Here is a 27889-nt window from a genome sequence, read left to right as displayed (position 1 = left end):
GAATCATTTTTGAACGCTGAGTATATCCCAAATAGTGCACGGGATATACTTATACCCCCCAAATGTATTCCTGGTTGACCAGAAATTCAAATTGAAGTGGACATCCTCTATTTTGTCCGGGAGCCTTCGCCTGGGGGAGACTGAGGAGGTGGGCAGGAAGACTTCCAGGAGGAGGAGGCAGTGGTGCTGAAAAGCGAGCACAAAGCCTCTGGTCGCGTAGCCGCTGCTGGTGGTGCGGTCCCCTCCCCCACCCACATACGCACATGCGCAATGGCCTTAGACAACTCACTTAACCTCTCTGAGCTTTATCCATCCCAGGACTCTTAGCCTCCATTACCCCCTCATCAACTTCCTGGCGGGGCCTCCAACTTACCAAGCATGGTCTGCCTCAGGGCCTTTGAACGTGCTGTTTTCCCAGATCTCTAGGGGGGGTCTCTCCTTTTCTCCCTCGCTTCTGCATTAAGAGGCCAATCTGGGAGGCCTCCCTTGCCCACCTTACTAAAAATCACACCCCCATTCTCCCATCTTCAGTCCTTTGCTTTTCTCAGCAACACCACCACCCGACCTACTATGTATTTCACTCATTTCTCGTTTATCGTCTGTCTCTGCCACTCTGACAGTGAGTTTTACTCACTGTCCCCAAGGCCCAGCACAGCAACTCCAGACAAATGGCTCAGTGAACGAGTAGGAACGCGAATGGGTAGGGAAAAAAAGGCCAGCAGCCGATGTGAAACATGTCACTGTTGTGGCTGGTTGCTTTAACCCTCGTGGGGTCTCAGACTCACTTGAGAATCTGACGAGCTGCACTTGGTTACTTAGATGCGAACATTCAGTTTCCTGATGTGCAAAAGCCATATGGCGCTGGTGGCCACCATACTGAATGCCACAGAATTCCAGAGCATTCCCAGCGTCTCAGAAAGCTCTACTGCATGGTGCTAGTGTGGTCACTGTCGAAAAACCACAGTCACAGATACCGATTGGTTTTCTTGTTCTTTCCGAGGCTTCAGAGACCCCACCCCACCCCACATAACGTAGCAAACTTGTGGCTCCTGAGGTGAACACAGCCCCAGTTGGGTTTTGTTTGGTCCAGTGGTTTTTGTAAAAGGCAGAGCACTTTCTTTAGTCTAAAATCTTGGTGGATGTGGGAATCTCTGGGTGGGTGTCCCATAGGGCCGCTCTCTGCCATGCTGCCAACGCTTTAGCGGAGGCACTTCCTTCCTTCTGGCCCTTTGGACCACCTGAGTTTGAGACTTTGGTTTATAGACCAAGAGGATAAATGATTGGGGGGTGGGGGGGTGGGGTGCAAACAAATCCAAGTGGTTGCTGCTTTAGGGAGGGGTTGATCCAGGAGTCAGAGATCTGGAAGTTGATCCCTGCACTACCCTTGACCGACCGTCTCTGGGCCTCAGTTTTCCCATCTGAAAATGGGGATGATAAAGGACCCGTTTGGGAGGATTAAGTGGTACCATGCAGGTCAGGACCGGCAGAAGGCACTCTTTATCTGTTCACCTATGTGGCGAAGGCTCTGTTCACATTGCTGGGTCGAGCTTGGCTCCATCACCTTCTCAGGGTTGGGACTCGGTTCCTGACGCGACGGGGCATCAGGCAACGATCTCTGGGGTTCTCACGGCCCCTGGAGAAAAGGGGGGACTGGGGAGGGGGTGGGGATCCCAGAACCTGGATCGCACCTCCCTGCGCCGAGTTCATAGGATCCCGAGGTCGGGAGGGGCGCCCTTTCGACTCAGACAGAGGGCGGATCGCGCGCGCGCCCAGCAGAAGTCCGGGCCTTCCTGGACTTCACTTGTGGCTCCAACGTCCCGGACCGAGCGGGGCCGAGACCTGACGGCGGGCAGCCTCCCGATACGATTGGTCCTCCGGCCCGTCACTCCTGAGCGCCCGCCCCCTTGAGTGTAAAAGCCTCCCCAGGGGGTCAGCCCCAGACGGTTTCCGAGCTGGCTGTCGCGCCTTGCACGTCCCGCTGACCGCGGTGAGAGGTGGGGGGGCCCCATGGAGGCGGGGGGCGAGGTCCGCCGAGTCCCGGGGCGTCCCAGGGGAGGAAGGAGAGGGGAGGACCTTCCTGGGGACTCGGCTGCTCTCTTCGGCCTGGGGAGGGGTCTCCAGCCCTGGCTGAGCTTTCTTGTCTCTTTCAGTGCCCCACCCCCCACCCCCCACTCAAAAAAAATCCAATTTCTGGAACACAGTCAGACTTTCAAACTCTCTCCTCTCAGTTCCTGAGACTTTTTTAGGGGGAGGCAGAAAGAGCCCCTAGAAGTGGCAGTATTAAGGCGGGGGGGGGGGGGCGGTAAAGTCCCCATTATAAAACACATCCTCTCTAAACAAAAACAAAAACTGTGCTTGCTTTGCAAACGCAGTTTGGAGGCGAGCAGCGGCAGCCTGTCCTGCACAGGAAATCGGCCCTCCCGGGGCTTTAGGGCGCCCCTACCCCTCCTCCTCCGCCCCCAACCGGGGGACTGTCTTTCTGCCTGGCAAAGCCCCCTTTCCAGCAAATGGATTTGCCAACTGGGGGCTTAACTCCTCCCACACCCCGGTTTCTGGTCGCCCAGCTGACCCTGGGGAGCTCGCGGGCGGCCCCCGCTCCCCCCCTCCCTTGGGTGGGTGTGGCCAATGGGTTGCTCTAGGCGGCTGGGAAGGCCTACCCATTACCTGAGTCCTTGAGACCTATGTCAGGATTGAGTCCAAGGGCCGGGCCTGGGGCCTCGGTGTCTGGGAACTTTGGAAGTTGTATCTTAGCATGCCCTGGCGGCTGGACGTCTGCGCAACTGCAGCGTTTCAGCTGACTCTTGTTCTGGGGGCTGGAGCCGGCTGCAGACTGGTTGCAGACCCCAGGGACTTTGCGGGGGCGCTGACATCTGCAATGCGCCCCCGCCCCTTGGTTAAACCCGCGCCAGGAGGGATCGATGGGCAAAGGGAATGGGAGAATGGGCCTCCAAGGTGCCCAGGTGAGCTCAGGCTCCGGGGAAGGTGGGGGAAATCATGGGACTCGTGATGATCACCAGGGGCAAGTGCACCTGCTGGCCCCACTTCCCAGCTGGGGACCTTGGTAACAAGCAGGAGCTCCTTCCTGACTGGCTTCGCATGTGTGTGAGATGGTTCTGTTTATTGACCGCCTACTACGTGCTAGGCACTGAGCTAAGCGCCACATGTGCAGTCCCTCTGCCGATCTGCAGGGACTCCGAGCTGGGAACGCTTATCCCCATTTTACAGATGGGGCAGGCAAGGCTCTGCCAGAGGGTGCTGCTCTCCCAAGCTCCCACCGCTAGCGAGTTGCAAACTGGACCCCAGAACTGGTGCTCTCGGGACATCCGTTCGCTGGATTGTGCCTGGGGGGACAGGGCAGTGCGGCGGCCAGGTGGCCGGGCCCCCTTCCTCTAGAAGGAAAGACTCAGAATCAAGGTCAGGGGTTCACAACAGGCTCCTCCCAGAAATACCGGAAGAACCAGCCTCAAGGCGGGCTCTACCTTTAGCGCCATTTCGCAGGTGAGGGGGCTGAGGCCAGGGGAGAGGAGGCTCCTTGCTCAACCAAGTATAGCACGGGCACAGCTGGGACTCTTGCCATCTGGGTGTGACACCCACCTGCCCTCGCCTGGCCAGAAAAACGGAGCGCACCTGGGGCTCCCGTCCTACCTTGCAAACGTGTGCAGGAGACTCACCTGGGGAGCCTCCCTGGCCACTCCGGAGCCTGACTTGGTCTGCAGTGGGGGCAGGCACTGTCTCTCTCTCTCCCTCTCTCTCTCTCTCTGTCTGTGTGTGTGTGTGTGTGTCAATGTTTATTTTTGAGAGAGCTCGAGTGGGAGGGGGACAGAGGATCCAAAGTGGGCTCTGTGCTGACAGATCCCATGAACCCTGAGATCGTGACTTGAGCCACAGTCAGATGCTCAAAGGACTGAGCCACCGAGGGGCTCCATATTTTTTTTTCTTTTTAATGCTTAGCTTTTTTTTTTTTTTTTTTTTGAACTGGTAATATTACCTACCTGGCTCCAAAGTCAGAGGCCTGCCCCAGCCACCTGATCTTCCCTGAAAGGTGGCCACTGTTAACAGTTTCCTGTGTCTGGAGATTCTGTGCCAGCAGGACATCTTTGCCGCCCCACCCCCACCTTTCGTCCCTGAAGGTCTCCGGCCAGTTACACGTAGGTCTCTGTAGCCACTAGCCGGGGCTGTGCCCCGTCTTCTCAAGGCCCCTTCTGCTGGGAAACCGGGTTGTTTCCAGTGCCTTGTTGTGGCCGACAACAGGTATACACCTCTGCCCGTGTGGCAGTGCAGGTGAGGGACCAGCCCCTGCAGGTCTCTGGGTCAAGGGGAAGATGGCTCTTGAAAGCAGGTAGCCATGGGCGAATTGCTGTCCACAGAGGTTTTGCACCCCAGGTGCCTCCCCGAAGTGTTGATAAAGTGGAACCCTTGGCGTTGGCCTTGAAGGCGTGGCCCTGGAAACAGCTGCATCAGCAGCACCTGAGAGCTTTTTAGAAGCAGACTCGGGTCCCCACCCCAGCCCTGCTGAACCGGCACCCGCATCTGCGCGGGCCCACGGGTGCAGGTGAAGGATTGGGAGGCAGGGCCCTAAAAAACGGGGGGGAGAGGGGGGAGGTCGCAGGGCAGATGTGAACCCGGACTTCCTCCTGGGGGGAGGGACAGGGCACGCTGTACCCTGACTGATCCGTGCGTCTGCCACAGTGCCTGTTCCTGAGAAATGTCTGGCAACGGGACAGAAGCCACCGTCAGCAGCAGCCCGGTGACAGCGGAAGAACCGGTACAGCAGGTGAGGGAGGGGGGGGGGGCGGGGCCTGCTGGTAGCACGTGGAGGTCAACGGCGATCTTTCTGCGGGTGAGGGTCCCTCACCCGCACCCCGGACACGTGTCTCACGGGTGGGGGTGGGGGCAGAACCGGAAACCCCAGAGGCTTGGGGGAGAGCAGGGCTCCGCCCCGAATCGCCCGTCACCCTGGGTTTGCCTGTTCCGGGCATTCCCTGTAAGTGGAGTCCTGCGATCTGAGACCCCTTCGTGTCTGGCTTCTCCCCCCGAGCATCAAGTTTTTGGGGGCGTACCCACATCGTGGGTCGTCCGTGCTTCGTTCTTTGCTTGAAGCCGAGGTAAAACGACACGTAACAACGACACAAATACCGTGCTGAATTGTGCGCGGTTCAGCGGCGTTGAGTACCTTGGCCACGTGCAACCGCCACGGCCATCTAGTTCCGGAAGCTTTTCCTCCCCCCAGATGGAAACGCCATCCCCGTTACCAGTCATTCCCATTGCCTTCCCCTCCTCCCCAGCCCCTGGCCCCCACTAATCTCAGTTTACCTATTCTGGACATTGCAGAGTGAATTTGATAAATTCACTTTTATAAATTCACTCTGCAATGTCCAGAATAGGTAAACTGAGATTTACCTTTTATGGTAAATTTAAGGTAATTTACCTATTACCTTTTATGTTAGGTACCTCGTGAGTGAAATCCCGCAGGATTTGTCTTTTCGATTTCCTTCCTTTAAAAACTGTGTGTGTGTGTGTGTGTGGGTGGGTGGGTGGGTGTGTGGGTGGAGGGGGGCGGTGCAGAGCTAGTCACGGGGCTCCAACTCGCAAACCGCGAGATCATGACCTGAGCCGAAATCGAGTCGGATGCTTAACCTACTGAGCTGCCCCAGGCGCCCTCCTTCCTTTTTAAAATGTTTTTTTTTTTTAATGTTTATTTATTTTTGAGAGAGAGAGAGAAAGACAGTGTGTGAGAGGCAGAGGGACAGAGAGAGAAGGAGTCACAGAATCCGAAGCAGGCTCCAGGCTCTGAGCTGTCAGCACAGAGCCCAACTCGGGGCTCGAGCTCACGAACTGTGAGATCATGACCTGAGCCAAAATCAAGAGTCAGATGCTTAACCCACCGAGCCACCCAGGCATCCCTGATTTTTTTTTTTTTTTTTTAAGTAAACTCTACTCCAAACACAGAGCTCGAATTCACGAGCCCAAGATCAAGAGTCCCATGTTCTCCAGGAGCCAGCCAGGTGCCCTGAAACTATGAATTTTTTAAAACCTACCTTATACCATACTTTTTTTTTTTTTTTTTTTACTTTAATCCACTCACCAAATGATGGACATCTGGGTTGTTTCCACCTAACTTGGCCGTCAGGAATACTGTGAACCTTCATGGGTGAGTCTTGTGTGGATGTGTGAGTCTTGTCCCTGGGGTAGATTCCTAAAAGCAGAGTTGCTGGATTACCCAGGAGATCGGTGATTAAGTCCTGAAGAGACCTCGTGGGTAAACCCTGGAGGCAGACGGTCTAAGGCCCAGAGTGGCCGCTGCCTGGTTTTGTGATCTTGGGTGACTTACTCAACCCCTCCATGCCTCAGTTAACCCTTCTGTAAAGTGGAATAACATGCCCCACCTCCCGGGACTGGCGGTTAAGTGCGTTCAAACGCGAGTTCACACGGTGCCTGTGAGTCTTCTGCCGGTGTCTTCACAGGAGTGATCTTTGCAACTCCTACTGAACGGGAATGGATGCCCGCCCCCATGTTATGGGTGGGGAAACTGAGCCTCTGTCCCAGCTACTCAGTTCTGCTCCCATAGGCTAAGAGCAGCCATATTCAATATGTAAATGAACAGGGGCGTGGCTGTCAATAAAACTTTATTTACAAAACCAGCCGGCAACGGAATATTAGCCACATAAAGGAATGGAGCACAGACACCTGCCACCATGTGGATGGACCCGGAGGATGCTGTGCACAGTGACAGAAGCCAGACAGAAGGCCATGTCCTGTGTGACCCCACTCACGGGGGTCCCTAGAGGAGTCCTGTCACAGAGACAGAGTGTAGATGGTGGGAGCCGGGGCTGGAGGCAGGGAGTCCATATTTCGTGGGGACAGAGCCTCAGTTTGGGGACAAGTTCTGGAGACGGATGGCTGGGGGTGGCTGCGTGACAGTGTGCGTGAGCTTGACGCCACTGAGCTGCGCACTTAGAAACGGTTAAGATGAGGGGCACCTAATGGCCCAGCCGGTTAAGCGTCCAACTCTTGGCTTCAGCTCAGGTCATGATTTCACAGTTCGTGGGTTCAAGCCCCACATCGGCTCCGTGATCACAGTGTGGAACCTGCTTGTGATTCTCTCTCTCCCTCTCCTCTGCCCCTCTCCTACTCATGTTCTCTCTCTCCTTCTCTCTCTCTCTCTCTCTCTCAAAATAAACTTTTTTAAAATTAAAAAAAAAAAAAAACCTAACACTGATACATGCTACCATATGGAGCACGGACCTTGAACACACAACCCTCAGGAAGGGAACCAGACATGAGAAGCCCCACGGGGTGGGAGTCCACATGTGTGAAACGCCCAGAACAGGCTCATCCACAGACAGGAAGTGGATTCCTGGGTGCTAGGGTGGGGGGAAACAAGGAGTGACCATTCTGGGAGTGATGACAAAGTTCTAGAATTAGCTGCTATGGTTGTACGACCTTGTGAAAACACTAAAACCCTCCAAATTGTGCTTGCTTTTTTTTTTTATATATTTGTTTAAATTGCGTTTTTAAATGGTGGCATTAATGGTGTGTGAATTACTTCAATAGAGCTGTTAGGAAAAAACAGACAAGAATAAGAAAATCACAGGGCGCCTGGGTGGCTCAGTTAAGCGTCCAATTTCGGGCTCAGGTCATGATCTTGCGGTTCGGGAGTTCAAGCTGCGCGTCGGGCTCTGTGCTGACGGCTCAGACCCTGGAGCCTGCTTCGGATTCTATGTCTCCCTCTCTCTCTCTTCCTCCCCTGCTCACACTCTGTGTCTCGGTCTCTCTCTCAAAAATAAATAATTAAAAAAAAAATTTTTTTTTTAAATAAGAAAATCAGGTGTGGGCCCCCCACGGGCTGTAGCTTGCCGACCCCAGCTGCGCAGGGCTCTCGTCTCTGGTCACTGGCCCACAGTGGGTGTCAAGTGCACGTTCAAACAGATGAGGGGGAGGGGCTGCGATAAACGAAGCCCAGAGCGGAAGGAACCCCCAGGCCCCGGCTGGTGCAACCACGTGGCCACAAAGCAAGCGCGGGCCGGGCCGTTTCCTGGCCGGGAGGAAATTCGAAATCGCAGGGCACCCCAAGTCCCAGGCGCGGCCCCCTGAGTTGCCTGTCCCCGTAGCCGAGCGTGGTGGACCGCGTGGCCGGCATGCCCCTCATCAGCTCCACCTGCAACATGGTGTCGGCGGCCTACGCCTCCACCAAGGAGAGCCACCCCCACGTCAAGACCGTCTGCGACGCGGCCGAGAAAGGCGTGAAGACCCTCACGGCGGCCGCCATCAGCGGGGCGCAGCCCCTCCTCTCCAAGCTGGAGCCCCAGAGTAAGCAAAGCCCCGGCGAGCACGGAGCCTACCTCTTGGCTGTTTGGCGGGGTTGGGGGGGGGGGGTCGCTGCCCCTCCCCGGCCCCGAGGGGCGTGCCCGCGCCCCAGTCTCGATTTCTGCCTCGCCCCGTCTCTTGCAGTCACGTCAGCCAGTGAGTACGCCCACAGGGGGCTGGACAAGCTGGAGGAGAATCTGCCCATCCTGCAGCAGCAGACGGAGAAGGTAACTGACCTCCACCATCGGGAGCCCCAGGGGGGGCGGGGGCTCAGCCGGGGAGTGTGGGGTCCCATCTCAGCGAGAACAGACACGCGCGACCACTTCCTCCCCGACCCCTCTTGGGTCTGTCCCCACCACCCTCACTGGAAGAATGCTCTGAACACCAGCCAGCTCTGTTCGACCCCCCCCCCCCCCCCCCCCCCCCCCCCCCCCCCCCCCCCCCCCGCGCTGTGCCTCTCACCCTGCCTGGGGCAAAAACACGCCAGCCTCCGTACTCAGGGTTCAGTAACATCAGTACCCGTGGGCACCGGACACGGTGATAGAAACAGAGTGCTTGCCCTTGTGGAACTTGCATTCAGGGGAGAGCCGGGGATGGGGGGAAGCAAATACTGTGAACACCTCCGTCTCCGTCCCACCCCGGGACCTTTGCACGTGCACTTCCTTCTTCATGAACCCGACTCTCAGGCCTCCGTTCTCATCCCACGCCTTCAGAGGCCTTCCCTTCTCTCTTAAAGAAGGTCCTTCTAGCTCAGCTCTGTCCAGAACCGTCTCTGATGTACATGTCCGTTCCCTGCGCCGCGTCCCGTGTGGAAACTACCAGCCGTCTGTGGCTGCCGAGCCCTTGGAAGGTTGGCCGGCGTGGCTGCGAAACTCAATGACTAATTTTAAATGGAAATGGCTGCAGGTGGCCAGCAGCCAGCATCGTTCTGGCACACCGGCGCCGCTTTCCTGAGCTCTGAGTCACAACCCGCACAACGAGCTCCTTTAAAAGCCCACGGTTCAGTGGTTCGGGCGTATTCACACCGTGGAGCCGTCGCCACCCATTTTAGAACATTCCATCACCCAGACACCTCACGTCCCTTAGCCGTTATTCTCCTTCCTGCCAAACGCCCCGGCCCCCACGAGCCCCCTTCCCGTCCGTGGATGAGCCCGTTCTGGACGTTTCACACACGGGGACTCACACACCTGTGTGGCCTCTCGTGTCCGGTTCCCTCTCTGAGCGGCGTGGGTTCGGGTCCGCCCGCGGGGGCGGCGGGGGTGGGCGCCTCGCTCCTGCTCGCGGCCGAGGGACGTGCGCGTGCGCGGTGGAGGCACCTGAGGGACGTGCGCATGCGCGGTGGACACGTTCCTCTGTGGGCGTGCGCGTGCGCGGTGGACACGTTCCTCCGTGGACGTGCGCGTGCGCGGTGGCCGTGTGCTTATTCCTGCCTCCGCCACGGACACGTAGGTGGTTCCCGCTTCTTGGCTCTAATAACAATGCTATTATTATTAATAATATAGCCAAAAGTATTGGCTATAATAATACTTTAGTTTTTTTTTTACGACATGAAATTTATTATCTTTAACCGTTTCTAAGTGCACAGCTCCGGGGCATCAAGCGCGCTCACATTGTCCTGCAGCTCCCCTTGCCCCCCGCCGCCATCCGTCTCCAGAACTTTCCATCTCCCCAAACCGAGACGCTGTCCCCATGAAGCACGGACTCCCCACCCCTGGCTCCCACCATCCACTCTCTGACTCGGTGGACGGGACTCCTCTGGGGACCCCCTGTGCGTGGGGTCACGCAGGATGTGTCCTTCTGTGTCTGGCTTCTGTCCCTGCGCACAGTGGCTTCCAGGTCCATCCACGTGGTGGCAGGTGGTAGGATGTCTTTTTAAGGCCGGACGAGATTCCAGTGTGCAGATGCACCACGTTTATTTTTTCACCTGTCAGTGGCTTGCTTCCACCTTTTGGCGATTGTGAGTCACGTGTCCAAGTTGCGTTGGCTTGTAAGTTTGCCGCCCTCTGAACGGCTTTTTAGCTGCCGCTCCGTCTCCCCGAGTGGCGTAAGGGCACAGACTGCTTCTTGCTCTGTCTGGTGCCCATCATATAGCCTGGCACGTAGTGGACGCCCAGTCTCCGCTTTTGCCGTGTGGGACCATTAACAGGCTGGGCATTGAAGGTGGAAATTGCCCAGTTCACAGAAGAATGGAAAAATATTGGCATGAGCCACCTCCTAAGGGCTGGGCAGTCGTGTCCTTCTGTCCTGCTGGTGCCACATGAGGCCAACATTCCTTCCGTTTATAGAAGGGATGAGCTCAGGGTGACATTCTACGAGGCCATCCAACGGAGCCCCTCCCAGCTCTTGACTTAGAGGCACAGCGCTGTCCAGACTCCAGGCCTTATGAGGTCACCCCCTAACACACACACACACCAGGAAATGGCAGCGTTCCCGGTTTCTATGGGATGTGGCAGTGCCACAGCTGGGGTTCGAACTTGGGCCGGCATGAGCTACGTGACCGCCCCCGTGGGCACCTTTCTCCACCCAAAAGAAACCAATTCTGGGGACCTAGGTGGCTCAGTCAGTTAAGAGTTCAACTTCAGCTCAGATCATGATCTCATGGTTCGTGAGTTCAAGCCCCATGTTGGGCTCTGTGCTGACAGCTTAGAGCCCGGACCCTGCTTGGGATTCTGTGTCTCCCTCTCTCTCTGCCCCTTCCCCACTGGCACTCTGTCTCAAAAACAAGAAGAACTAATTCCCATGGACACGAGAGGTCTAGGTGTCTGGCAGGATGCCAACTTGAAAGAGTGGGAGTGGGAGTGATTGGTTGGTAACTTTCCCGAGAGTTCTGTGCACATAGATCTGCTTAGATTCCAGAAGATCAACACTCGTTGATCCACAAATGCCCACCGCGTGCTGGACCCGCTTCTCCTGGGATATACGAGCCTGGGGGAGGGCCAGAGAGAGAGAGAGGGAGACACAAGCCAAAGCAGGCTCCAAGCTCTGAGCTGTCAGTGCAGAGCCTAACGCAAGGCTCAAACCCACGAACCGCGAGATCGTGACCTGAGTCACGTGACCTGAGTCGGACACTCCACTGAGCCACCCAGGCGCCCCCTTAATTACCTCTTTAAATAGTCACATCCTGAGGTCTTCGGGATTACGGTTCACACTGCGGCCCGTAACACTGTGGATGAGGAAACCGAAGCACAGAGAGGTGGAGTGAGTTACCTGAGGCCACACAGCTAGGACCTATCAAACCAGGATGCAACCCAGGCTCTGGAGCTCAGGACCTTCCCTGCCAGACTCAGTGTTGACCCCTGTGCGTTCGCCCAGGAGGGGGCAGTCCTCCCTTTGACCTCCCCGGAGGTTGGGGCGCAGGGGTGGGGGGACCCAGGTATGAAGGGAGGACGGGGGTGCTGATGCCGGCCTGTGTTCCAGGTTCTGGCAGACACCAAGGAGCTGGTCTCGTCCAAGGTCTCGGGGGCCCGAGAAGCCGTGTCCAACACCGTGTCCAGCGCCAAGGACACAGTGGCCACCCGAGTGACGGAGGCGGTCGATGTGACCCGAGGCGCTGTGCGGACTGGTGTGGATGCCACCAAGTCTGTGGTGGCCAGTGGCGTCCAGTCGGTCATGGGCTCCCGGGTGGGCCAGGTGGTGCTGAGCGGGGTGGACACGATGCTGGGCAAGTCCGAGGAATGGATGGACAACCACCTGCCCATGACGGACGCTGAGCTCGGTGAGTGCGGCCCTGGGGCCCGGACCCCTCCCCAGACCTCCCCCCTCCTTGCGGCCACCTAGGGTGTGTCCCTCAGTGCCATATCAACCCTGCCGTGTCTCCTTGAACCTGCGGCCACCTGGGCCAGGGCGGTGGCCTCCACCCTGGCCCCCGATGTCTGTTCTCTTTGAAGCAACCACCAGAGGGCCCCCGTGAGCACCGCAGTCAGGTGCTGACCTCTGCCCACAGCCTTTCAGGGCTCCGCCCTCCCCTCATTCATTCCACTCCGGCCATGCTTCCGCCCCAGGGCCCTTGCACCAGCTATCCCCTCTACTGGAAACGTCCTCCCCCTAGACATCGGGAAGGGTAGTTCCTTTCTGCCTGCAGCTCTGTGCTTCAAGGCCACCTTCCCAGTGAAGCCTCCACAGTTGCCGTCTCCCTCGTCCATACTGTGTCCTAAAACCTGCCCCCCACCCCCTCCTCACTGGGCTCTGGTTTTTCCGCCTGGCACTTCTCATCACTTCCACGAAGTGGAAGACGCTTCTGTCTTGGTCTTACTGCTGTGCCCCTTGTCTAGGACGGGGCCTGGTGCTCAGTAGGCATTCAACCCCAAGCGTAAAATCACTCTCCTCTGTCGCTCCCCTCACCCCCCGCCCCAGGCATTTATCTGTCCATTCAGATGTTCCTTGAGCACCTGCCTCCTGACTGTCTTTCAAGTCCTGGGGGGATACATCAGTGCACAGAATTCTGCCCTCAAGGAACTCACTGTATAAAGTATAAGGAAGTCAGGTCAAAGGAGAGAATTCCAGGAGGAGGGTGGGGTAGATGTTTCTGAGACGGTGAATGGAGGGAGGGAGGGAGGGAGGGAGCAAGCTGCATGGCTGTCAGGGCAGAGAGAGGTGTAGAAAACAAAGGTCCTGGGGCAGGACCTGCCTGGTGTGTTAGAGAAACAGGCAGAGTGGCCGAGGGAGAGAGGGGGAGGAGGGGAGGGCCAGGGGAGGGGACAGGGCAGGTCTGCAGGGCCTTTGGCGGCGTGGGGAGGACTTGGGCTTTTCCCCTGGGGAGGTGGGAGTCCTGGCGGGCTGTGGGCAGAGGAAGCGGAACTTGATTGGGTGCTCACGGGCGCCCCCTGGTGGCCGCTGCGGGGAGGACGGACGGGCGGGCGGTGCCGGTGAAGGCAGGAGCCCAGCGGATCCAGGGGCAGGACGGATCCAGGGGCAGGACGGAGGGTACCCTGCTGGTCCCTGGGGGCGTGATAGGGGCTAGGCCAGGCGGGAGCAGGAATGAAGACAGACAAGCGGGGGATGAAACTGTTGAGACAAAGCAGCCGGTCTTATCTGTGGTCCACAGTCCTCTTGTGGTCCTGTCCCCACATTCTGGGGGCAGCCGTCCTTGGGACATTTGTGTTTTGGTTTTTCATCCTTTGCACATTCGTGAAGGACTTTTGCCACACCGCGATGCGGACTCTGGTGCCCACGGCAACGAGGGCCCGTGGGGCTGCGTGTAGGTTAGACACCGTGCTCCATCCGACTTTGGCCAGAGACAGATGTCCTCAGACACTACCCAGCGTCCCCTGTGGGGCAGACTCACCTCCCAGGTGAGACGCCCTCCTTCACCTGTTCTGCAACATTCATGCAAAGGGAACCATGTGGTTCCCTGGTGGGTTAGCACCTCTGTTGACGATTGGAATTGCAAAACGTCACTATTCTAAGTATCTCTTCTTTCTCTGTTAGCTGGGGAACTTCCCTGGGGAAAGTTCTCTGTTGCACTGTTAATCACCCCAGGTACAGCTCGCGGAGGAAACACAGAGCGCGGGGCTAGCTGGTTGGAACGCGCAGACTTACATGACATATTCTAATGCTACGCATTTGCTTTATCAACATTTCACTTGTCCCATTGCTTTTGGCCAGCTGGAGGCCCTCCTCGAGTTGGCTCTGCGTCTCCGTGATCCTCCCTGGGAATCCTCAGTGCAAAGTGGTAGTCGTTGGCTTTCTGGAGAAACTCGATGATTCAGGCGGGCTGGTGATCTTAAGCCCTGAAGCATGTGGTTTGAATGCAGATGTCCTGTGTCCTTTGAGTGTCCAAAACCTGACCTTGAAACTTTTTTTTTTCCCCGTGTTTACTTTTTGAAAAAGAGAGAGCAAGGGAGGGGCAGGGAGAAGGAGACATAGAATCCGAAGCAGGCTCCAGACTCTCAGCTGTCAGCACAGAACCTGACGCGAGGCCTGAACTCACAAACTGTGAGATCGTGACGTGAGTCAAAGTCGGACGCTTAACCGACTGAGCCACCCAGGCGCCCCTGTGACCCTGAACCTCTTGAAGGAAGGGACCTGCCGGCCGATAGTAGGTGCTGAAGTCAGGTAGAGTCAGCCGTGGGAGCAGCAATGTCTGCCTGGAGGAAGGTCTTGAACCAGGCCCGGAGGCCACTGCGGAGAACGGATCCGTCTGACCAGCGATGCTTTTTTGTACTTTCTGTCCACCCACTAAGGATGAGGTCACTGTGCACACGGGTGCTCGTGGTACTGGGGTGGCCTGTGGGTGAAGGTAGGAGTTTGTAGCCGCGTGGCGGAAACAGGCATGTGCTCGGGGACTCAGACCATGAAAACAGCCCCCTTTCCTCCCTCTCCTCCTCCCCTCTGCCAAGGGCACCTGCCAGCTCCACAGGGCCCTGCCAGCTGGCTCAGACGTGCTGGGATCCTGCCAGACATCCTGGCCTAAAACAGCAGAGCCACATTCACTTCCAAGGGCAGCGCCCCAGGGCCCCTGGGGGCCACGGAGAAGTTCTGGACTGCAGTAGGGCAGGTTGAGAACGTTGCTAGTGTGGGTTAGTCTTTGCAACCCGCCTTGGGTGGGGGGATGGGAAGGTCGGTTTTTCTCGAAACGCAGGTCGTTTTCTCTGCCCGAGTGTCCCACGTGTATGCTTGCTGTTCTCTTTTTTTTTAATGTTTGTTTATTTTAAGGTCGGGGAGGGGGGGGGCGCAGAGGGAGAAGGGGAGAGAATCCCAAGCAGACCCCACTCTGTCAGTGCAGAGCCTTGCTTGGGGCTTGAACTCACAAACCGTGAGATCATGACCTGGGCCAAAATCAAGAGTCGGCCGCTTAATCGACTGAGCCCGCTCCCCACCCCCTCCAGGCACCCCTGCTGTTCATTTTTGAAATGTCATGAAATGACATTCTCCCCAGCCGACTGTATCAGACTACCCCCCCACTCCACACCTGGCCCACCACCTGCATTTGTAAATAAAGTTTTATTGGCACACAGCCACGCCCATCTGCGTCCGTGTTGTCTGAGCCCTTCTGCAGGACAGCTGGAGAGCTGAGTAGGGCCAGTGTAACTGCTTGTGAAAACAAAAATATTGGCCGTCTGGCCCCGTGCCAAAAAAGTTGATCCACCCCTGGGTTAGAGTCTGTTCTTCTGGAATGTTTAGCGTTTGTAGAAACCGCTGAAATCCCCTGATCGAAGGCTAACCTTGATTGAGCTGTGGGTCAACAGCAGCCTGTGGGATTTCCTTCCTTTACTTTCTGTCTCTTGTTGATGGAGCAGTGCCTGGCCCGAAGCAGCGGCAAAAATACGTGTTTAAAATGGGGACCTCACTTAATCAGGCTCTTCCTGCCCCACCAGAGGTCATCCGTTGTGTTACCCTGGCCGTGTGTTCGTGCTCCCTGTGCTATTTATTTAACACCCTTCTTTTTTTAAAAAAAAATTTTTTTTTTCAACGTTTATTTATTTTTGAGACAGAGAGAGACAGAGCATGAACGGGGGAGGGGCAGAGAGAGAGGGAGACACAGTATCAGAAACAGGCTCCAGGCTCTGAGCCATCAGCCCAGAGCCCGACGCGGGGCTCGAACTCACGGACCGCGAGATCGTGACCTGGCTGAAGTCGGACGCTTAACCGACTGCGCCACCCAGGCGCCCCTTAACACCCTTCTTTAAATCAGCTTTTCAAGGTTCTTTTAGAAAGATGGGTATTATCACTTACTGAAAACAGAAAGCCAAATCATCTGCTATAAACCGCTAGCAAAAATCGCGAAATGCTCACTTGTGCGCCTTTTTTGACGCAAGTAGCTCAGATTCCACAATTCAGGCACCTCTGACTCGGGTGGCCCTACAGAAGGGGAAACTGAGGCTGCGTGGCACAATCACTTTAGAGCAGGGGGTGGTAAACATTTTCTTAACCAGATCGGTAAATATTTTTGGCTTCGTGGGTCAGTTTTTGTTGCAACTACTTAGGTCTGTTAGCACAGAAGATAGGTAAATGAACGGGCGTGACCGTGTGCCAATAAAACTTTGTTCCTAGGTTCAAGTGGTATTTGGCCCGAGGGCCGGGGTTTGCAGACCCTCGTGCCCTTCCAAGGCCTCTCGATCTTGGGAACTGGGGTTCTCATCATGCCCATTTTGCAGATGGGGAAAAGCAAGGCGGGGGACCCCTTCGCTCCAAGGCTCCACAGCTTGCGAGGGGCACAACTTGGCCAGGTGCGTGCAGGCCCGAGGGCCGCTCGCCGAAGCCTGAGCGGCACACGCGGCCGGGTCCCGGCCCTCACGGCGCCTGTCCTTCCTTCCTCCCTGCAGCCCGCCTCGCCACGTCCCTGGAGGGCTTCGACATCGCGTCGGTGCAGCAGCAGCGGCAGGAGCAGAGCTACTTCGTGCGTCTGGGCTCCCTCTCGGAGCGGCTGCGCCAGCGGGCCTACGCGCACTCTCTGGGCAAACTGCAGCTGACCCGGCAGCGGGCCCAGGAGGCCCTGCTCCACCTGGCACAGGCACTCAGCCTGGTGAGGCCCCGCCCCTGCCCCGGGGGCTCCGCCCACATCCCCCCAGTCCCCGCCCACAACCCCCCAGCCCCTGCCCCCGCCACTGTGCGGTCACATCCTGCCCCTTCCTGCCAGGCTTTTTTCTATCTGTTCTCTAAGGAGCTGAATTCCTATTTCTCTCTCTCTCTCTCTCTCTCTTTGTTGAGCTTCCTGTACTGAGTGCTAGCTCCTCCCTCTTTTTTTTTTTTTTTCTTTTTCTGTAGAGAGAGGAGGGGAGGGGCAGAGAGAGAATCCCAAGCAGGTTCTGCCCTGTCGGCTCAGAGCCACGAACTGAGCTGAAATCAAGAGTCGGACGCTTAACTGACTGAGCCACCCAGGCGCCCCCCCGCCTTTTTCTTTAATTAAAAAATTTTTTTTTTATTTTAGTGTTTATTTACTTTTGAGTGAGAAAGGGAGAGAGAAAGAGAGCGAGCATGAGCAGGGGAGGGACAGAGAGGGACAGAGACACAGACTCCCAAGCTGGCTCCAGGCTCTGAGCCGTCAGCACAGGGTCCGATGCGGGGCTTGAACTCACAAACGGCGAGATGACCTGAGCCGAAGTCAGAGGCTTAAGCGACTGAGCCACCCAGGTGCCCCTCCTCCCTCTTTTTCTTCAATTTTTGATTGGGGTAAGATTGGCCACTTTTAACCATTTCCAAGCGCACAGCTCAGCGGCATCAGGCACGCTCACACTGTCGTGCACCCGCCCCCGCCATCCGTCTCCAGAACTTTCCGTCTCCCTAGACCGAGACTCTGTCCCCATGAAGCACGGACTCCCCACCCTGGCTCCCACCATCTACTCTCTGACTCGGTGGATGGGACTCCTCTGGGGACCCCCCGTGCCTGGGGTCACGCGGGACGTGTCCTTCTGTGTCTGGCTCCTGTCACCGCGCACGGTGTCCTCCGGGTCCCTCCACGCGGTAGCAGGTGGCAGGACGTCCTGACTTTTTAAGGCTGAATAACATTCCATTGAAACGGTTTTCAAGGCTCTGCTACATTCCGTTGGCCAAAGCCAGTCTCGGGGCCGGGCCCAGTCACAAGGAGCAGCAGACGAAATGGGAGGAGGTGCAGGGAATGTGTGGTCCCTCCCTTTGCAAGCGGCACATATGTGCCCCTGTCGGTGACGAGACCACAGCGGGGAGAGCATACGTGAGCACAGTGCCCCGCTTTCCTCCCCTTCACAGACCACCTCCTCCCAGATAAAAGGACGACTCTTTGGGCCTCTCTCCGGACTCCTGCCTCTCCTGGGACGCGTGTGGGGCTCCGCGGGCATTGGCCAGGGGCTGGAGGCAGCCTCTCACTCTCTCTCTCTCTCCCCTCCCCTGCTCCAGATGGAAACCGTCAAGCACGGAGTCGATCAGAAGCTGGTGGACGGTCAGGAGAAACTGCACCAGATGTGGCTCAGCTGGAACCAGAAGGAGCTCCGGGGCACCGAGGAGAACCCAGCCAAACCAGAGGTACCAACGTGGGGTCCCTGTGCGATCCTTAGGGCCCTGACTTCCTTCCTTCTCCGCGCCTCTGTCGGATGGACCCACCTGCCTGGAAGGCTTTCCACAGCCTCTCCAGCCATTTACCACCTTTAGGACGTGACGGCACCTCTTCCAGGAAGCCCACCTTGATTTCCTCCTTTAGGTGTGGGTGTTGCTTTGAACTGCAGGACACTTGTGACGCCTCTCCACCTGCTGAACTCTAAACCCTGCCGTGTTTCCCTTCTCCTTGTCCCAGCGCCAATGTGTCCACTATGAATGGGGGGCGTCACTCAGCTGTGAGCAGGAGTGAGGCGCCCACACCTGCCGCCCCACGAACGGGCCCTGAACACCCGACGCTCAGGGAGGGAACCAGACACGAGAGGCCCCACGGGGTGTGAGTCCACGTGTGTGAAACGCCCCGAACAGGCTCATCCACAGACGGGAAGGGGCTCAAGGCTGTCAGAGGCTTGGGGAGGGGGTCAGGACGGACTGCTTCAGGGGGAGGAGGCTTCTTTGGTGGGTGATGGAATGTTCTGGAATTCGAGGCAGTGGTTGCACAACCTTGTGAATGTACTAACAACCACGAAACTATATACTTAAAAGGGTGAATTTTCTGGTCCGTGAGTTACATACGTCTATAAAAGAAATTGAGTTGCTACATAAAGCACATAGTAAACCCTTCAAAAAATGGCATTTGTGAAGATATCACCTGCTGTCTCTGCAGGTGCAAAATTGTTAGCATTCAGACCCAAACCACCTACATCCTCCTCCCTCTCCCTTCTCCCCCACCGCTGACCATGGCAACCTCGAGATGTGGGTGTTGACTCTGGTCGGCACCTCCCTGTCAGGTTCAAGTCCCGAGCGCTCTGATGGCGGGTTGAGGGCAAAGTCCTGCCTCCCAGCCTGCTCTCTTCCCCCCCCTGTGGTGGGGGTGGGGTGTTAAGGTCCCGATGCACGCATTTACACTTCCGTCTCCCCCACCACACAGCTCCTGCCTGGAAAGTTCTTCCAGACGTCCTCTTAAAAAAAACCTGAAAAACGTCTTGAGATATATAAAAAAAAAAGCTTTATTGAGATATAATTCACATGCTATACAGTTCACCCATGCGGATGATGCAGTGGTTTTTTGCGTGTTCACAGGGCTGTGCGAACATCGCCACAGTGCATTTAGAACGTTCCCACCAACCCCAAAGGAGATCTTGTCCCCGTTTTAGCAGACGCTCTTTGTCCCCAGCACCCACGAACCCCCTTCCTGTCTGTGGATGAGCCTGTTCTGGCCGTTTCACATTCTGTGGGGCCTCCCGTGTCTGGTTCCCTCCCTGAGGGTCGTGTGTTCAGGGTCCGACTGCGGGGCAGCAGGGGTGGGCGCCTCGCTCCCGCTCGAGGCCCAGTGACGTTCCCCTGTGTGGGTTTTGTTTACCCGTTTACAAGTTGATGGGCTTCTGGGTTGTCTCCACTTTTGCCTCCTGTGGATCACGTCCTGTGACCAGCCCCAGCCCGTGTATGGTCGCGTGTCTCCATTTCTCTTGGGTAGATACCTAGAAATGGAACGGATCGCTAGTCCTATGGAAACTCTTAACGTTTTGAGGGACCACCGGACTGTCTTCCGAAGTGACTGTGCCTCTTTTTCACTTTGGGGTCTATGTCACTTGGCTCAAAACTCAAATAGAGCTGGGATCCCAAACCACCGTGCTGGACGGGCTCGCCAGCCAAGGAAAGGTTTTCTGGAAGGTGGGCAGGAGAACCCCCACTTTCTCTCCCCGGGCTTTGGATCCCAAAACATGCTCCTGACTATCCGCCCCTTCCCAGCAGGTGGAGTCCCAGACGCTTACCATGTGTCGCGACATTGCCCAGCAGCTGCAGAACACCTGTGCCTCGCTGGGCTCCAGCATCCAGGGGCTGCCCTCCCACGTGAAGGACCAGGTTCAGCAGGCTCGCCACCAGGTGGAGGGCCTCCAGGCCACCTTTTCTGGCGTCCATTCCTTCCAGGACCTGTCCAGCACTATCCTGACGCAGAGCCGAGAGCAGGTGGCCAAGGCCCGAGAGGCCCTTGACCACATGGTTGAGTACGTGGCCCAGAACACGCCCATCATGTGGCTGGTGGGACCCTTTGCCCCGGGAGTCGCTGAGAAGGCCCCAGAGGAGAAGAAATAGGACAGTCAGAAGGGGGCTCGAGGGACCTAGTCTTTCCCTGAGGGGTCAGCACGAGCGCTGGACCCTCCGCCCCCTCGCCTCGCTTGGAACGTGTTTCTTCCCTTCCTCCCGGCCCATCTCAGCTACCACGTCGGGGAGCGCCCTCTGCCGCCTCGGAGGAAGCACTGCCTGCCTTCATCAGTCATTAGGGGGAGGTTCCCAGAAACAGAGTTTTTCTAGAGGGCCCTCAGGCCCCCTCCAAATTTTTTCTTCTTAGAAACAAAGGCTAGGTTTCTTACATCCCACCTGTGCTATATCAAGGCCCCTGGATATCCGCCTTTAGCTAACGGACTTGGACTTCTGGCTTGCGAAGTGGCCCTTCTGGGGTGTGGGGTGGAGGCGGAACCGCTGAGACCCATTCCGGAGCAGACGGGGGGCGGGGGGGGCCCTGGGGCCTGCCCGGCCGCTCGCGGGCGCCTGGAGTGTCACCGTTGCCTTAATAAATCTCACCTGCAGCGGAGTACAGGCTGTGTGCGCACGCGCATGCGTTCCCAGGAGCTGAGCGACGCGGCGTCCGCGGGTGGCCGCCTCGGCCCGCTTCCCTGCTCGGCTCGCGAGGACGGGAACAGGACAGGGCCAGATCCGGAGTGGGGCTCAGAGCTCTCGTCCAGCCCCTGGGCCAGGAGAAGAGCGGGGCGGGAGGATCCTTCACCTCCCCCACCGCCGCCAGGCCACGCGCTGCGGTGTGGGACGCTTAGGAGACCGAGCCACGCAGGCGCCACCAAAACCTGCCACTCTTTTTAGAGTAGACCTGAACGCTTCTCATCAGGAGAAAGAAATCGTAGCTCTGGCAGACATTAACGTCTCGTGCCCGTTTTGCAATACACACACGTACCAAATCACTGTGTTCTACCCCTAACACGGATTCCGTGCTCTATGTGGATTGTGTCTCAATTTTTCAAGAAGGTTGAACACGTTTGGGGGCAATACAAGAAAAAGAACATGCAAGCACAAATTCAAAATTAGACACAACGGGGGCGCCTGGGTGGCTCAGTCGGTTGAGCGTCCGACTTCGGCTCAGGTCATGATCTCTTGATTCGTGAGTTCGAGCCCCGCATCGGGCTCTGTGCTGACCGCTCAGAGCCTGGAGCCTGTTTCCGATTCTGTGTCTTCCTCTCTCTCTGCCTTTCCCCCGCTCATGCTCTGTCTCTCTCACTCTCAAACATGAATAAATGTTAAAAAAAAATTAGATACAACAGAAACCCTGCCTCTCAAACTTAATGATGAATACTTCCTACACGCAGTCCCCGTACAAAGTGATTATAGTACAAGCACAAGCCCTCACCATCCAAAGAGCCGGGTGTTTGCTTGTGTGCTGGCCTGGCCCACGAGCTAAGGACAGTTTACATTTTTCTTTAATTACCTAAGCAAGCTCTACCCCCAACATGGGGCTCCAACCCATGACCCCAAGAGCACCCCAGTGCCTTACCCCCTGAGCCAGCCAGGCACCCCAGCATAGTTTACATTTTTAAAGCGAACAAAAATAAGCAACAGAGACCCTCTGTGGCCCGCAAAGCCTAAAATATTCACTCTCTGACCCTTTGCAGGGGAAGCTTGCCAGGCGCAAACTTGAGACCTTCCTGTTAACGTCTTACTGCTTAGAAGCGTCTCTCCCAGTACTTAAGAGCTGCGATGTGTTTTGCTGCGGTAACTTTACACATCACTGAGTCCCGCTTACGAGACTAGGCCTGAGGGTGTCGGCACATCTCCAACAGAGGGTGATGATGGCAGGTTTGGGGGGCGGGGAAGCGAATGATCGGTGCTGGAGCGATGGGTCCAACGTCTGTCCTCAAGCAAGAAGGCGTGAGGAGAGGGATTTAGGGTCTCCAGCCCCACTAGAGAACTAAAAAGACCCTGTATGCAAAGGCAGGACAATGTCACCTTCTCCTGGGGGCTCTGGCCTGTGGACAAAGGTTTACAAACCCTTAAGAAAGCCTGGGTGGCTCAGTCGGCTGAGTGTCCAATTTTTTGTTTTGGCTCAGGTCATGAATGCAGGGTCATGGGATCAACCGACATCGGGCTCCGTGCTGAGCCTGCGGCCTGCTTAAGATTCTCCCCCTCTCGCTCTCCGTCTCCATCTTCTTCCCCCTCCCCTCTTATGCTCTCTAAAAAAAAAAAAAAACAAAAAAGATTAAAGTCATTTGTGGGGTGCCTGGGTGGCTCTGTTGGTCGAGCACCCGACTCTCGACTTTGGCTCGGGTCATGATCTCACCACTCATGAGTTGGAACCCCACGTCAGGCTCTGCCCTGGTGGTGTGGAGCCTGCTTGGAGTTCTCTTGGTCTCTCTCGTTCTCCCTCTGTCTCTGCCCCTCCCCAGCTGGTGTTCTTTCTCAAAAAATAAACATAAAAAGTCGTTTCTAAAAATAAAAAGCGGGGTGCCTGGGTGGCTCAGTCAGTTAAGCGTCCGACTTCGGCTCAGGTCATGATCTCACGGTCCATGAGTTCAAGCCCCACATCGGGCTTTGTGCTGACAGCTCGGAGCCTGGAGCCTGCTTCGGATTCTGTGTCTCCCTCTCTGTCCGCCCCTTCCCCGCTCATGCTCTGTCTCTCCCTCTCAAAAGTAAACATTAAAAAACATTTCTTAATGTTTCTTTTTGAGAGAGAGAGAAGGGGAGAGAGAGAGGGAGAGAGAGAGATTGAGATTGCAAGCCGGGGAGGGGCAGAAGATAGGGAGAGGGAGAATCCCAGGCAGGCTCGATGCTGTCAGCCCAGAGCCTGACTTGGGGCCTGAACTCACGAACTGTGAGATCATGACCTGAGCTGAGAGCAGGAGTCAGACGCTAAGCCAGCTGAGCCTCCCAGGTGACCCTGCTTTATTCTTAATAGCCCCAAACTGAAACAACCCAAGTTTACTTCCAAAAGAGAAGAGGCAGATAAATTGGGAGAGACTCAGAATAGCGGAGGAATTGCACTGTGGGATGCGCAAGACAGGGCAAATCACAGTCAAGTCCAGAGAACAAAGGGAGGACTATTGCTTTATAGAAAAAAGGTGAAATACTATACAGCAAAGAACAAAGATAAATTGCTGATATTCACAATATGAAAGTTAATAAAGGAGCGCCTTGCTGGCTCAGTTAGTGAAGAAAGGTGACTTTTGATCTTGGCGCGGTGAGTTCAAGCCCCACGTTGGGTGTGGAGGTTACTTTAAGTTATTGATTAAAAGATTAAAAATACTTTAAATTGGCTGATTGAAATATTAAAAATAAATCAAGAAACACTTATTTAAAAAAAAAAGAAAATAGGGGCGCCTGGGTGGCGCAGTCGGATGAGCATCCGACTTCAGCCAGGTCACGATCTCGCAGTCCGTGAGTTCGAGCCCCGCGTCGGGCTCTGGGCTGACGTCTCAGAGCCTGGAGTCTGCTTCCGATTCTGTGACTCCCTCTCTCTCTGCCCCTCCCCCGCTCATGCTCTGTCTCTCTCTCTGTCTCAAAAATAAATAAAACATTAAAAAAATTTAAAAAAAAAGAAAAAGAAAAAAGAAAATAAAGACAAACCTCATTTAGAATGGAGTCAGGAACCCCCGAAAGGGGGAGCTCAGCTCTCACACGTACACTTTGGGCAGGAGGAAGATTTTCTCCAGACCAGCAACAGCCCAGCCAATGAAAAACCACTGTACCTCAGCCAATAAGAAACCACCACAAGTCAGCCAATGAGAAATCACCATAACTCAGCCAATGAGAAGCCACCATAATCAGCCAATGAGAAACCATCCTCTGCCTGAGCGCTACCTCTCCTGCGGGGGACTTTGCTTCAAAGCAGCTCCTCCCGGCTTCCTGCTTTTTATCTAGAAAGCAACAGTCCTCCCCTTCGTTCTCCGGCCTGGGCTGTAGTTTGCCCTGTCTTGCCCGTCCCAAATTGCAATTCCTCCGCCATTCTGAACAAGCTCATTTTGCTGATAAAATAACCGGCCGTTTTATTTTTAAGGTGGAGTGCGTTAACATAGGTGAAGCGCACAGTCACCATGTTGAGCAAAAGAAACCAGACACGAAAGGATCCATACTCGGAGTCCGTTTCGGTGACGTTTCGGAACACAAACTCAACTACGGCGACAGCGATCGGAGGAGGATTGCCCGCGGCGCTTGGGGGCATTCCAGGGGTTGGAAGCGACGTGTAGACACACGCCTTGACCTGGGTGTGGGCTGCAGGAAATGGGTACCCATGCAAAAGTCCTCTGAGCTGTCCGTTTAAGATTCTCATGCTTTAGGGCCTCTGAATTATCCTCCAACACAAATTAAGAAAGAGAAAGTAACATGCAGTGGTGCTGGGGGGAAATGAGCCCTTTCCCTTTCCGGTGGGAGTGTGAACCAGGAGCCTTAATTTGGAGAACAGTCGTGCAGGATTTAGTAAGAGTGAAAATGTATATTCTCCACGTCTGAGGAGAAGTCTCAGAAGTTCCCCTTCTCCACAGCTGCCCTAGAGAAACGCTGTCCACTAAGTCCCCGAAGCATCTCCAGGTTACCAGGGGGGGAAACTGAGGCACGTTTCAGCGAGTTCATCCTGGGCTCCACCCCACAGCTACGAAGCGTAAGAGTAAGGATTTGAACCCGTTGCGAAGGCAGCCCCGGCATAGGGTTCACAACCACCACCACAGAAGGTTGCGATGCCTTTTTTCAGGAATAGTGGAAACAAACTGCGTGTCCAATGCCTGGGGACTCAGTAAGTTGTACTACAGTCACGCTTAGTGAGACCATAACACACTTAAAAAGAACAAGGTTGGGGCGCCTGGGTGGCTCGGTCGGTGGAGCGTCCGGCTTCGGCTCAGGGCATGATCTCAAAGTTTGCGGGTTCGAGCCCTGCATCCGGCTCTGTGCTGACAGCTCAGAGCCTGGAGCCTGCTTCCGATTCTGTGTGTGTCTCTCTCTCTGCTCCTCCCCCGCTCATGCTCTGTCTCTCTCTCTCTCTCTCTCCCCTTCAAAAATAAATAAAAACATTTAAAAAAAAAAAAAGGAACAAGGTGGGGCTACCTACACTGGCTCAGAAAACCGTTGGACGGTCTGGCCTGGACTGTAACACTGACAATGTTTAGTATCTGGCCCTTTAGCAGGAAAACAAAGTTTGCTCACTTCTGGCCGGTGGGAATTAAAAAGGAAACCAAAGAGCATTAAATGTCAACATTCATGGATACGTGTCTGTGTGTGCAAAAGTGAAAAACTGAATGGGCACCCTGTGGAGGGCCCCGCCCCCACCAGAGCAGGAGGGAGAGAAATTGGATAGGCACAGGGCACCTCACCTCTTTTATTGAAAAGGGGAGGTGGGCACCTGTACCGGTCTGCAGGTGGTCAGATTTACGCATCTGCAGCTCAGGGTTTCCTCTGGAAGCCTGGATGCTCCGAGCAGGTTACCCTCTCTGAGCCTCAGTTCTCTCACCTGTAAAGTGGGCACATTCAAGTCCATCTGGGAGGATTATTTTAAGGCAAGGATCAGATGACCATCGAGAGGTGTTCGGTGTGGGGACAGGTACCTAATGAAACTCCAAAAATTGGTAAGAGTGATGGGGGGGGGGACCCAAGAGGCATGGAAGATGGGTTTAATGGCCTCTCCACCTCTAGCTGCAGAAGCTCCAAAGGTAGGGACTTCTTCCTTCGTCCCCAATGGATTCCCAGAGCCTAGACATGCCTGGCCCACAGTAGGTGCTCAATAAAATCCCTCCCCCGCCAGAGACTCACGCTAAGCAAGGCACCCTAGGTGGGGAGGAAATAGCATCCGTATAACTTCCATTTGATTCCCCTCCCATGACCCTTTTTTTTTTTTAATTTTTTTTTCAACGTTTTTATTTTTATTTTTGGGACAGAGAGAGACAGAGCATGAACGGGGGAGGGGGCAGAGAGAGAGGGAGACACAGAATCGGAAACAGGCTCCAGGCTCTGAGCCATCATCAGCCCAGAGCCCGACGCGGGGCTCGAACTCCCGGACCGCGAGATCGTGACCTGGCTGAAGCCGGACGCTTAACCGACTGCGCCACCCAGGCGCCCCTCCCCTCCCATGACTCTTTACACGCACTTCGGCCTGGGGTCCACGGACCTCTTCAGAACCCCATGATGGAATTCATGAAGTCACGGAAAAAAAATTCACAACTTTATTTCCACTGACTTTAACCGATATTCACCATTTCCTCAATTATGAATGAAGGCAACAGCAGGAGCTACGACTTTGTCCCCAATAGAAAACCACAGAGATTTTCATATCAGATTGCATTGCCGCAAACAACTCGAAATACGGCGCTCACCACCACTGTAAAGTCACTGGGGTTATTGGATCTTGTCAGTTAATGTAGCCCTAAGCGTGTTTCGCTGGCGCTCTATTTCAAAAGTGTTTTCGAGTGATTATCTTACAAGTATTCAACACAATTTTTTTTTTTTTTTTGAGAGAGCGAGAGAGCGTGCGAGCAGGGGAGAGGAGTAGAGGGAGAGACAGACAGACAGACGGACAGACAGGATCTTAAGCAGTCTGCATGCTCAGCGTGGAACCCAACTCGGGACTCAATCCCATGACGCTGGCATCACGAACTGAGCGGAAATCAAGAGTAGGAGGTTCAACTGACTGAACCCCCCCCCCCCCCAGGCACCCCAGACACAATTTTTTTATTTTTTTAATTTATTTTTTAAATTTTTTTTTTCAACGTTTATTTTTTTTGGGGACAGAGAGAGACAGAGCATGAACGGGGGAGGGGCAGAGAGAGAGGGAGACACAGAATCGGAAACAGGCTCCAGGCTCCGAGCCATCAGCCCAGAGCCCGACGCGGGGCTCGAACTCCCGGACCGCGAGATCGTGACCTGGCTGAGGTCGGACGCTTAACGGACTGCGCCACCCAGGCGCCCCTTTAATTTATTTTTTAATGTTTATTTACTTTTGAGACAGAGAGAGAGGGAGACAGCGCGAGCGCGCGTGCGCAAACGGGGGAGGGGCAGAGAGAGAGGGAGACACAGAGTCTGAATCAGGCTCCAGGCTCCGAGCTGTCAGCACAGAGCCCGACGTGGAGCTCGAACCCACGGACCGTGAGATCATGACCTGACCCCAAGTCGGACGCTTAACCGACGGAGCCACAAACACAGGCGCCCCAAACACAATTTTTTAAATTGTGGTAACATAGACTTAACATGAAATTTACCATCTGGCCACTCTTAGGTGCACAGCTCAGGGGTATTAAGCACGCTCACGCCGTTGTGCAACCACCCCCATCTCCAGAACTTTCCATCTTCCCAAACTGAACCTCTGTCCCCATGAAACACTGACTCTCCTCCCCCCCACCCCCCACCCCCCACCCCGCCCCTGGCTCCCACCATCTACTTCCTGTTTCTATAAATTGGACTCCTCTAGGGACTTCCTATGAGTGGAATCAGACAAGATTTGTCCTTTTGTGTCTGGCTTGTTTCACTGAGCATAATGTCCTCGTGGTCCACCTATGTTGCAGTGTCGGATTTCCTTCCTTCTTAATGC

The 27889-nt window shown here is 55.5% G+C and overlaps 1 protein-coding gene across 3 annotated transcripts; it reads left to right on the top strand.

Annotated features, from left to right (window-relative positions):
- Positions 1–1868: 1868 nt before the first annotated feature.
- Positions 1869–20929, top strand: PLIN3 (perilipin 3). 3 transcript variants are annotated; one of them, XM_043586258.1, is made up of 9 exons: positions 1925–1987; positions 4368–4552; positions 4690–4774; positions 8112–8310; positions 8452–8534; positions 11725–12022; positions 16572–16771; positions 18121–18246; positions 20068–20929. In XM_043586258.1, exons 3-9 carry the CDS (start codon positions 4706–4708, stop codon positions 20410–20412), a joined length of 1320 nt encoding a protein of 439 aa, XP_043442193.1. In that variant the 5' UTR covers positions 1925–1987; positions 4368–4552; positions 4690–4705; the 3' UTR covers positions 20413–20929. The 3 variants fall into 3 exon arrangements, with proteins under 3 accessions (XP_043442194.1, XP_043442192.1, XP_043442193.1); XM_043586259.1 differs by lacking the exon at positions 4368–4552 and having other exon boundaries at positions 1869–1987; positions 20071–20929; XM_043586257.1 differs by lacking the exon at positions 4368–4552 and having other exon boundaries at positions 1869–1987.
- The last annotated feature ends 6960 nt before the right edge of the window (positions 20930–27889 follow it).

This window comes from Prionailurus bengalensis, chromosome A2, assembly GCF_016509475.1.
Source record: "Prionailurus bengalensis isolate Pbe53 chromosome A2, Fcat_Pben_1.1_paternal_pri, whole genome shotgun sequence".
Classification (NCBI taxonomy): Eukaryota; Metazoa; Chordata; class Mammalia; order Carnivora; family Felidae; genus Prionailurus; species Prionailurus bengalensis.
The sequence above is the reverse complement of the archived record's forward strand: the minus strand, read 5'-3'. Positions and strand labels throughout refer to the sequence as shown.